This window comes from Erpetoichthys calabaricus, chromosome 16, assembly GCF_900747795.2.
Source record: "Erpetoichthys calabaricus chromosome 16, fErpCal1.3, whole genome shotgun sequence".
Lineage (NCBI taxonomy): Eukaryota > Metazoa > Chordata > Cladistia > Polypteriformes > Polypteridae > Erpetoichthys > Erpetoichthys calabaricus.
Window position 1 is genome coordinate 52121213 of NC_041409.2, and position 12337 is coordinate 52133549.

Genomic DNA, 12337 nt, shown 5'->3' on the forward strand with positions numbered 1-12337 from the left:
ACAAAGCACCCTCCTCTCCACAATACTCATATAATAAACAAATCACTAATCAAACAATCCTCCACTCTCCCAGAAGCGTTGCCACCCTTCCACCCAGCTCAGCTCAACGCTCTGGTGTTTTTCCCAGTCTTTTATAGTCCCTAACCCGGAAGTGTTTCCCATCCTTCAGTCCATGTGACTCCTTATCACTTCCAGGTCAGATAAAAAGTCCTCTTCTTCATCCCGGAAGCATGTCATTCCTCTTGTCCATGTGACTCTGACGTACTTCCGGGGCGTAGGGCAAATAGTCACTGCTCCTCCCTGCAGAACCTTCTTGCACCCCCGTGGTATCCATCCGTGCTGTAAAGGAAAACTCCAATGTCCATAATTCCCTGCTGGCATTCGGGGCACCTCAATGCTGCAGGGAGGGCTCCACCTGGCGGCCTGGGGGTACTGGCCAGGATGAACAGCCAGCCATAAATCACAACTGTTTTACTTTCAACCCAGCCACAGGGGATGCACAAACCAGTGTGTTTCTTCATGCCAGTCCCAAACACAGATAAATGGGGAGGGTTACGTCAGGAAGAGTATCCGGTGTAAAATTTTGCCAAATCAATATGCGGACAACAATACAAATTTCCATACCGGGTCAGTCGTGCCCCGGGTTAACAACGACTGCCACCAGTACTGTTAGCCAACAGGGTGATGGCGGAAATTGGCCTACTGTTGGCCGAAGAAGGAGAAGAAGAGGGGGTAGACGTGTCCGGACGCAGGAGGAGAGGAGGAACGTAAAGAGAATGGAACTGAAGGTAGGAACTTTGAATGTTGGCAATATGACTAGTAAGGGGAGAGAGTTATCAGATATGATGGAGAGAAAGAAGGTTGATATGTTGTGCGTGCAAGAGATTAAATGGAAGGGGAGTAAGCCAGGTGGATTCAAATTGTTCTATTATGGTGTGGATGGGAGGAGAAATGGGGTAGGAGTTATTCTGAAGGAACAGTATGTCAAGAGTGTTTTGGAGGTAAAAAAAGTGTCAGGCAGAGTAATGATTATGAAACTGGAAATTGGAGGTGTGATGATGAATGTTGTTAGTGCATATGCACCGCAAGTTGGGTGTGCAATGGGTGAGAAAGAAGATTTTTGGAGTGAGTTGCATGAAGTGATGAACAGTGTTCCCAAGGGACAGAAAGTGGTGATTGGTGCAGATTTCAGTGGGCATGTTGGTGATGGGAACAGTGGAGACGAGGAGGTGATGGGTAGGTATGGTGTCAAGGAGAGGAATGAAGAAGGTCAGAGGATAGTGGATTTTGACAAAAGGATGGACATGGCTGTGGTGAATACGTATTTTAAGAATAGGGAGGAACATAGGGTTCTATGCAAGAGTGAAGGAAGATGCACACAGGTAGATTACTTCCTATGCAGAAGAGTTGATCTGAAGGAGACTGAAGACTGCAAAGTGGTGGCAGGGGAAAGTATAGTTAAGCAGCATAGGATGGTGGTCTGTAGGATGATGTTGGATATCAAGAAGAGGAAGAGAGTGAGGGCAGAGCCAAGGATCAAATGGTGGAAGTTGAAAAAGGAAGATGGCAAGGTTGAGTTTAGGGAGGAGGTGAGACAGGCACTGGGTGGCAGTGAAAAGATACCAGACAGCTGGGAAACTACAGCAGATGCAGTAAGGGTGACAGCAAAAAGGGTGCTTGGCGTGACATCTGGAAAGAGGAAGGAAGAAAAGGAAACCTGGTGGTGGAATGAGGAAATACAGGAGAGTATACAGAGGAAGAGGATGGCAAAGAAGAAGTGGGATTGTCAGAGATGCAGAAAGTTGACGAGTACAAGGAGATAAGGCACAAGGAGAAGACAGAGGTGGCGAAGGCTAATGAAAAGGCGTATGATAAGTTGTATGAGAGGTTGGGCACTAAGGAGGGAGAAAAGGACCTGTACCGATTGGCTAGACAGAGGGAGCGAGCTGGGAAAGATGTGCAGCAGGTTAGGGTGATAAAGGATAAAGATGGAAATGTACTCACAAGCGAGGAGAGTGTGTTGAGCAGATGGAAAGAGTATTTTAAGGGGCTGATGAATGAAGAGAACGAGAGAGAGAAGAGGTTGGATGATGTGGAGATAGTGAATCAGGAAGTGCAACAAATTAGCAAGGAGGAAGTAAGGACAGCTATGAAGAGGATGAAAAATGGAAAGGCCGTTGGTCCAGATGACATACCTATGGAAGCATGGAGGTGTTTAGGAGAGATGGCAGTGGAGTTTTTAACCAGATTGTTTAATGGAATCTTGGAAAGTGAGAGGATGCCTGAGTAGTGGAGAAGAAGTGTACTTGTGCCGATATTTAAGAATAAGGGGGATGTGCACGACTGTAGTAACTACACGGGAATAAAATTGATGAGCCACAACATGAAGTTATGGGAAAGAGTAGTGGAAGCTAGGTTAAGAAGTGAGGTGATGATTAGTGAGCAGCAGTATGGTTTCATGCCAAGAAAGAGCACCACAGATGCAATGTTTGCTCTGAGAATGTTGATGGAGAAGTTTAGAGAAGGCAAGGAGTTGCATTGCATCTTTGTGGACCTGGAGAAAGCATATGACGGTGCCTCGAGAGGAGCTGTGGTATAGTATGAGGAAGTCGGGAGTGGCAGAAAAGTAGGTAAGAGTTGTACAGGATATGTACGAGGGAAGTGTGACAGTGGTGAGGTCTGCGATAGGAGTGACGGATGCATTCAAGTTGGAGGTGGGATTACATCAGTGATCGGCTTTGAGCCCTTTCTTATTTACAATGGTGATGGACAGGTTGACAGACGAGATTAGACAGGAGTCCCCATGGACTATGATGTTTGCTGATGACATTGTGATCTGTAGTGATAGTAGGGAGCAGGTTGAGGAGACCCTGGAGAGGTGGAGATATGCTCTAGACAGGAGAGGAATGAAGATCAGAAGGAACAAGACAGAATACCTGTGTGTAAATGAGAGGGAGGTCAGTGGAATGGTGAGGATGCAGGGAGTAGAGCTGGTGAAGGTGGATGAGTTTAAATACTTGGGATCAACAGTACAGAGTAATGGGGATTGTGGAAGAGAGGTGAAAAAGAGAGTGCAGGCAGGGTGGAATGGGTGGAGAAGAGTGTCAGGAGTAATTTGTGACAGACGGGTATCAGCAAGAGTGAAAGGGAATTCTACAGGACGGTAGTGAGACCAGCTATGTTGTATGGGTTGGAGATGGTGGCACTGACCAGAAATCAGGAGACAGAGCTAGAGGTAGCAGAGTTAAAGATGCTAAGATTTGCACTGGGTGTGACGAGGATGGATAGGATTAGAAATGAAGACATTAGAGGGTCAGCTCAAGTTGGACAGTTTGGAGACAAAGTCAGAGAGGCGAGATTGCGTTGGTTTGGACATGTGCAGAGGAGAGATGCTGAATAATATATTGAGAGAAGGATGCTAAGGATAGAGCTGCCAGGGAAGAGGAAAAGAGGAAGGCCTAAGAGAAGGTTTATGGATGTGGTGAGAGAGGACATGCAGGTGATGGGTGTAACAGAACAAGATGCAGAGGACAGAAAGATGATCTGCTGTGGCAACCCCTAACGAGAGCAGTCGAAAGAAGAACTGTTTTATTTTCTTGATTACATGAAAATTCCACCCTGATGGTTGCCTCTGAACAGACAAGTGAACCCAAGAGTACTAGCCTCAGGAAACGTATTGCCTTGAATCATTGTAAAATATGTTATTTCCAGTAACCTTTTGCTGTCAGAAACATAGCCCAGAAAAGTGGAAGGCATGTTTTCTGAAATCAAACGTTTTGTCACCTCAAAGTTCAAATTAATTCAGTAAGTTTGAGGGCTTTTGTTGTATATTTGGGCTAGTGTCCTCTGAACCCCATTGAAAACTGAAAACACTGGCACTGTATTTTTTAAATAAATTTATCATGACAAATTAATGTGCACCATGATTGTGAAAAAATATCTTAACCTGAAAAATAATGAACTTACCCTTTAAAGTCTCGGAATCATAACCTCCTTAGCGTTATGTCTACCCTTGCAAAAATGAACCAAAAATGAAAAAATGTTTTTATTTGTCACAGAAACATGTAAATACCAAAATGTCATCATAATTACAGTAGGAAATGTATGTCGAGTGTCTGCTGCTTCATTGATGCAGATTTAGTATACGTCCTTTGTGTGATACATTTTGAGACAGTCACCAACGCATAGCTAGATGTTGCAGTCAGGACAGTAAAAGCGTGTTGGTGTTCTTTTCTTATATTTTTTCAGTTTCTTGTGCATGACAAGATCAAATGTCAGTGTTTGATCCGGACAATCGACTCACCCACTGTGTTACAGTAGGCTACCACTACACAAGGCTTAATGACTTCCACATTTCCATGACACAAACATTGACAATTGCTGCATTGTGAACAGAGCTTAGGAGGCTAGTTGTCTGGCTTCTTCTTTCCTGTGACCGAATTCACCGCTCATGTCATGGTGGTTCTGTCGTACAGTGCTGTATGCATCAGCTTCACTTTCCATGTCAATGTCTGATCACACCGTCATGACTATTGTTCAGTTTGAGCAGTGGTTCAGTTTCTTTTTGTTCTGCCTTTTTGTTTATCATTGTGTTTTTTGTTGGAGGCTCTGCCTCACTCATGAATGTTGATGAGTGGCAGAAAGCATATAGTCTTCTTCTTTTTTGTTTTTTTTTAAACATGATGTTATTTCATCCACTAGATAGCAGCAGAAGACGTTCCTGAGAGTTATTTCATATTCGGGCTTAACAGTTTAAAGCCGATCATTATACACCACCCCAAGGCTGACTCGGGTTTAACTGTAATAGCATAGAATTTCGAGCCCAAGTCACACTCAGGGTTAACACCAGGGAGGTTAAGCACACTAACTAAAAAGCATAGAGGCTAAATAAATACCTCCACAACAAAAGCTGTGACTGCAAAATAAATCTTTTGTGATATTCTGTGTGCCACTTGGTATTTTGTAAACCATTTTATGCTACTTATTCATCCAGCCATCCATTTCGTGAAGCTGATGATTTAGCTTGTGACCATTTTAAAAAGCTTCACCAAAGTGGAAAATCCCCCTATGTGGGGGACTCAAGTGTGTAGCAAAGACACTTAACAGGAAAAAGTGAGTCACAACACCAAAAAGTTTGAGAAACACTGATTTAAAAGACTTTCCTTTTTTATTTACTGTAAATTCATCATTATAATTGTTGTTAGAGTATTAGCGGCTACCACACAGGATTTCGTAAATTGTGGATTCTACTGTTGTGTGTAACAATTTTCATTGTTATATTAACTTAAGTTGGTGTGCTCTGTACTTGTTGCTGTGGCTCATAGGAAAGTAGTGTTGATCACTCACGTTTTTGGATCATTATGTAATCACACTGATTCAGGGTGGGAAAAGGACTCAAGAAGCGGTAGAAGCTTAAGGAGGGCATTCTTAAATAATTATCTACAGAATTTAGTGTTTTTTGCTGCTCACTAGTGTTGCTCACACAGGTGATGAGTACTTTATTTTAGTAAAATTGTAAGTTTGTCAAGTTATATTGTTTAAAATAAAAGAAAAAAAGCCCATTCCTGTCTACAATTAGGCATCACATTATGGAAAGATGAAGATCATCAGCAACTAGTGAAGCTTCATTCTGGATTTTGTCTCTACTTGAATTTTTTTTCATTTGACATGGCAGCTCTTTGCAAGCTTATCCCTTTCTTTTCTTAAAAGGAAATACAAAATCAGTTGCTTCCTTTTTTTCAACAGACTCAAACGTGTGAAGTGACTCGTTCCTTCTGGTAAATATCTTAGTCTTTTATAGCTTTTGGGAATTTGTACAGAAAACATGTCAGGGAAAGTCTGCCAGCTTTTACAGAAAAAGGTCAAGTTTTGACATTGTACTGTATTTGTACTATTTATCCATGCAGTTACAAAAATAAAAACACAGCATTCTCACGGCAGTAGGCTTCAATGAAGTACACTGGAATCAATCTCCTTGACATCGTTTTACTGCCGGCCGTCTGCCTGCATTTCAAGCTGTTGAAATTCTGCACACCAGATCTCGACATTCCTGTTTAACTTCCATGCTAGACTGCAAGTTGAGCCACAGCCTTGTGCTTCAACACAAAGAATTATCCTTGGAAGTGTAGATGATAGTCAGTAATGTTATAAACAGAATCTTAGTAGATCAAAGGCATAAAGGTAAGTGAAGGGCCAAGTATAAAGTGAAAGAATGTTAAAATTCCAAAAAACTAATTGGATGGAGTGAGGAGAACAAACCTGACAACTTGAAAACTGAGTTTCCAGTTCACTTCATTATTCACTTAAATAAACATAAATATGCAGGGACAATTATAGAAGTGCTAAGTTCACCATGTTCACTGATGAATGGGAAAAAGAAACCCAGAATAAAGAGTCAGACACGAGCACTTAGGGAGGAGGCCTTCAGGACACCAACAAAGTTAATTCCAAGAGAAGGCACGGTCGGTAACTCCTCCTCTATTTTCCCTGCAGTCTTGAAGACCACCAGGAAGCTCACTGACATCACTTCCTTCTGAGCCTGCTAAGCTTCACCCTTTGGGATATTCATTATACTGTATAACACAGCCAAAGATCAAAGTGGATGTCCACCCACAACTGATGGAGACCTGTTGCTCAGACCACTATCTTGTCAGTTACTGACACCATCTGATTGTGACTTGAGTTACGTATTCTTATTTTCTTTTTGTTTTTAGTTATTAAAAGGGTTTTCTCTGAGGTGGAACCCCAACTATTTATCTTTCCCCTTTTTGTTTTTTCCCCACAAGAGGAAGTAAATAGACAGTTTCATACCCAATGTCTTCTGCCCTGTACCTACACTGGGAACCTCAGCTGTCTATTTGTTTAGATGGACGTACTCATTTTGTCTGGGTTCTTTCAACCTATTTTGTAAATCTTTTTGTTGTCTCTGTTCTTTGTAGGGCTCGTTGTACAGTGAACGGGATTACGAGAGTGTGGTGATGATGAAAATGCGACAGGCTGAAGAGAGAAAGAAGCTCATTGAGCAGATGCAGAAGGAAGATGAAGAGGAGCCTGACACTTAGCCTGCAGCAAGTCACCTCACTAGAGTTGGTTTTAGCTTTGGAATAAATACTTTGTTTTTCTATTTATTGGGCTGTTTTTTTTTCTTTTTCTTTCCTTCTTTTATATTCTTAAAACACTTGAACGGGAAATGCATGCATTTCAGGTTGAAGATAGGAGGCATCTGCTTTTTTAAGAATAGGAAGTACTTGGCAAAAAGAGAGTAGGCCGTTGGCTCCGTCAGTCCAAATGTACCTGTCTCAGAATTTAATTTCTTTGTGCCTTTCTCTTCTCCTCTAATGTGGTGACAATCCCCATTGATGATTGCTGTATTGTGAGCAGTGCTTAGGGGGCTAACGTCTTGCTTGTCCTTACACGTGATTGCATTCATTTTGTCTTTTTGCCACCACAGTGAAGCTTCACACAACCAGGCATATCATAGCGGTTTTGTCATACAGCTTCATATCACGCTTCAGTTTCGTTTTCCATGCCAACGTCTGATGACCACTTTCACCTCGTTGTCACTATCATTCGATTTGAGCAGTGGTTCAGTTTCGGATCACTCTAAAATTGATTTTACAGCTTTTCATTTGCCACTTTGTTTTTCATTGGAGGCCCCACCCACTCATGAATATTGATGAGTTACCTTAAAGTGGCAGAAAGCATAGAAGTATTCATGATTTTTTTTTTTTTGGCAGTATGATGTTATTTCATCCACCAGATGGCAGCAGAATACTGTCCATAGAGTTATTCGGGCTTAACACACGTCTCGGGTTTAACCGTGATTGCATAGAATCTAGAGTCTGATTTACACTCAGGGTTAACACCAAGGAGTTTAAAGAAATGTTTCCTGGTTTTTACCCACTAGCTGTACCGGAGTACATTTATTCATTGTTTAGACTGATGAATTCTGCTAAATTGGATTCATTGATAAATAGATGTCTTTTCTTTTCAACAGAAAAGAGGATCAGCTGCTTCTATCATTGAGAGCAGGGTATGACTTTCAGGCCACGTCTACACTACGATGTTCTCATTTATAAATGTCATTTTTAACCAAAAACGATGTCTGTCATCACTAGCGTTTTTCAAATTGTTTTAATGAAAGTATTTCTGCCCACACTGAAACAACTGAAAACACATACGACATAGATATTCACATATTCTGGGCATGCGTGCATTGGTAGAAATTAAAGAGGAATTGTCCTCCACACTAGACCGTCATTTACAGCTTGCATTTACAGGCAGAGAGCAGCAGTGGCGAGTATGAAAACCAAACAAAAAACGATTGTTTTGTTTTTGGAATTGTTATTGAGAGTAACACATGAGTATAAGGCAAGCAAACTGGCTCAGATTATAGACTAGGACTCAAGTCAGCAAGTACAGTGACATTTTACAAAACAACTACAGCATGATTAGAGCCCGAGTTTTCAAAAATCTCCGCTTAACCCCTCCAAAGTGCAATGATGCACTAGCGTTTTCAGAAATGTATGGTTCTGGAGAGCACTTTAAAAAGTCTCTGTTTTCAATGGCTAAAAAATGCTGGGGTAGTGTGGACGGAAGGACAAAATGGACACAAATGTCTGCATTTTTAAACAAAAGCATAGAAGTGCAGATGTAGCCAGAGTCTGGAGATTATACTTAATAGTTTTTTCCTGTAAAGAGGTGACCCTGTATAATTAAGGGTATTTAGAGTATTTAGGTGTCTTTTAACCCAAAAGCTATAGAACTAATTTAGAATTAATTTAATTTAACTAATATAGGACTAACCATACAACTAATTTAATCAAAATGGCCAGACAGGAAGAGATGGGTGCAGGAGGATAATGGAAGTGACGTTCATGGCAGTAAAGCCATCAAACTCAAGTTCCCCAGGGGGAAGAAGAGAAGAAGGCATTAAAGCCCCTGGTTTGGTAAGTAACTATCATAACTAGAGCCCTTAAGATGACTCTCATGCGCACACAAGTGACATTGTGTTGTGTTGCTGTGTCTTTTTTCCTTTTTTTTTTTTTTTTTGTTTTGTTTAAGACTTTCTTCCAGAATTTCACACCTTATTCTCAGGAGTGTGTTAGAGAGTTGGAAGAGAATGACCTCTGGTTTGTTTTTCCCTAGTATAACCTTAACATTTTATGACCACATTTAGATGCTTATATTTAAGTAATGGCACTGTGCCTAGCATTTGCTGGTTTACAATCCTGTATTCATATTCAAATTGTGTGTGTGGACTGTTTTTAAGTAGGTACTCCAGGTTTTCCCCAGCCCAAAGATGTGTAGGACATGTTGATTACCAACTGGCCGTTGCCTTGTTGTGAAAGGTGGAGTGTGCAGGAGCAACCAGTGCCATAAATTGATACCCGCCTTGCAGCCAAAGCATTGTGTTCATACAACAGATAGACTAGGCTTAGCATGACTTGCCAAAGTTACACATTTCATTAAGAATTTTATACATTATTAACTAGGTTTCTGTTAAATGAGACTTTACTTGTTCTTTGCCATGTCGCCTAAGTTTATATTCTCCAAATTGGAGAACTGAAGCCTGCTTCTGTGTTAACAAAATGAGTAATAGATGGCATAGTCATTCACATCAGACTAAGTTAGAGTCGCTGATCAGCCTTGGTCAGTCCCTACAATAAAGCAGCGTAAACATGTAAACTCCACAGTGGAGACAAGCAAGGTCCCACCGACACAAGGTCACAGATGTTTCTACTGTACCACCATGCCGGGTAGTTTTCAACAGAAAATGACACCGTTGTTGATTAAATGTAATTCATTTTTGTATGGCCCTCTTCACTAGGTACAGGCTCCGTGCTGTAACGTGTTTATAGCTGTAGTGCAAAGGTCATCATTTATAAACATAACCTGCAAATTAGGTTAAACATGGAGCAAACATTACAGCACATGATTATTAACATCACAGTTGCGAAATGACCTATTGACAATAAAAGACAAGAAAACCATGTAGTGTCCAGGGTCAGTTATAGCACACAGAATCACAGTCCTAATGACCTTCTATAGGATGAGTGGCTTCTCACTGCCCCTTGTCAATTTTACAACATTGTATGAGTTAGTGCTGGGCAGTCTACTAAGAAAATGAAATCCTTTCATTCTTGAATTCCAGTACTCCCAGTTTCTCTGTTGCCTTTTCCCATGAATGCTAGTAAAAGCTTGTCAATAAAGCAGTGGTACGAAATGCCACAGCGGTATACAGAGAAGATAAACCAGACAGGTAAGTAACCATTCATGGAGATTTGTCACTTTTAAAAAAAAAAAAAAAAAAAAAAACAAAAACAAAAACAAATGCAATGTGACAGCCTAATCAGCACCTGCAGTCGGGCTGTGGTAGGGTAACGTTGTGAGACTTCAGCCTGGAAGTCAAAGCTCAAACCTAAGAAGGGCTCTCTTATGCAGCTTTAAGGCACTGTAGCTAGAAGCTTGACCTCCCACTGTTGTTAAGCGACTCCTTGCAACCCTTAAATGAATACTTCATCCAGAAGTGATATTTTAATGGACAGGTAGTAGCACTATCCCTCAATGCTGACCAATGGTAATAATATAAAACCCGTCCATGGGGAGGACAAAGTCTGACATTGCTTGTGTCTCATAATCCACAACAACAAATGATATAAAAGAAAGGGGGGAATTGTATCCTACTTGTGTCACATAATTCACATGTCTGTTATCCAGTCTTTGCTGACAACATGCAAAATACATGCATTTTTTTGCTAAAATATTGTTAAATAGATAACAAGGGGTGTATAGTAATTTATCTAGCAGAGTATCGTGTATTTCTGTGAGAAATCTGAACTTGTCACTGGAGATCTGCTGGCATTCCACACATGAGGTTTGAGGTCATTTTACATCAAGCACTCCGAGACAGAGAGGATGGCAGACACATCTACTTGTGAGTCACAACAGACTGGGAGCATCGCTCCATCATTAAACTCTTTTCAAAGGAAGAGAAGAAGTCATCAGCAGTCCAGGAGAGGTTGAATGTTGTGTATGGTGATGATGTACCTTCATACTATAAAGGTGAAATTTTGGGACAAGCTATTTAAATGGAGTCAGGAGTCCATTGAAGATATCACCCCACAGGGAGCATACTGTGGAAGCATCTTCACAGGTAATGTGCCAAAAAGGCAGAGGCCATGATTATGGAAGATTATCTTGATAAGGTTAATGTTATAGCCCATGAACTAGGCATTTCAGCTGGCAGAGCCACCCATACCCATTTGGGGATGTCAAAGGTCGGTTCCCTGAATGCTGACACCAGATCAGGAAGCATGTCACCAGGAATTCAGTCACAAGAACTTGGGCCTTCTTAAAGAAAATCCCACTGACTTTTTCTCATGGATTGTTATGGAAGATGAAATGTGGGTTCACCACCCTGACCCCAGAAATGAAACAAGAGCCCATGAGTGGAATCATAAGGAGTCTGAACCCCAAGAAATTTTGTTTTCAGTTGTCAGCCAGAAAAGTCATGGCTAAAGTTTTCTGGGATACACATGGTGCTCTGCAGTTGGAAATTATGCCATACAAGTGAGCCACTGGAGAAACCTATGTTTCCACAATGAAGTCATTACATGTGGCCATTAAACAGAAACATCGTCAGAAACTGTCATCAGGTGTGTTGCTGCTTCACAGCAAAGCACCATTCCACAAATCCCAAAAACTAAAGGCTGCTATCAAGAAATGCGGCTTCATTGAGCTTAACCATCCACCGTACAGTCCAGAAAGGGCCCCCAGTGATTATTTTCTCTTTTGAAACCTGAAAAAACTCCCAGGTGGATGGCGATTTCCTGATGATAATGACCTGGTAACAAGGTGTTGGCTGGAGGAACAAGACATACATCCTTCTATTCCTGATGGGATTAAATAACTGGAGGCAAAGTGGACCGTGTGTCGAAGTCAAGAGGGGTTACACTGAAAAGTAACGAGGTGAGTTTGACCATCAGATTTTTTTTTCATAGTCAAGTAGAGAAATTACTGAGCACTCTTCATACTTCTAGAAAAATAAGCACACATCTTAAACAGGAAATCACATTACCATTAGAGTGAGGTTTTGAATTGAAGATTCGTCACTCCCCCTCATTTGTTGGTCAGGAGTCCTATCTTCAATTCAAAAACTCAATCCCATGTGAACTTGCGTTTCCTGTTTATGATGTGTACTGATTTTTCCTGCAATATCCCTTTAACAATAGTCTAGCTGAAAATGCATGTGATTTATCTGTTGGGAGCAAATAACTGGATAACTGACACTTGGACTATGCAATACAAATAGCGTAAGATTTATTTATTTTTTTGC

General features: G+C 41.2%; 1 protein-coding gene across 2 annotated transcripts in view; it reads left to right on the forward strand.

Moving 5' to 3' along the window:
- Nucleotides 1–7127, forward strand: part of dnajc17 (DnaJ (Hsp40) homolog, subfamily C, member 17) — a 196894-nt gene extending 189767 nt beyond the window's left edge. The window contains exon 11 of one of the 2 annotated variants that reach the window (XM_028821746.2): nucleotides 6939–7127. In XM_028821746.2, the coding sequence (XP_028677579.1) occupies nucleotides 6939–7061 (123 nt within the window). In that variant the 3' untranslated portion in view covers nucleotides 7062–7127. Of the gene's footprint in view, nucleotides 1–6492; nucleotides 6876–6938 lie in introns of those variants that run through there. The other variant, XM_028821748.2, reaches the window with a different exon arrangement.
- Nucleotides 7128–12337: the final 5210 nt, after the last annotated feature.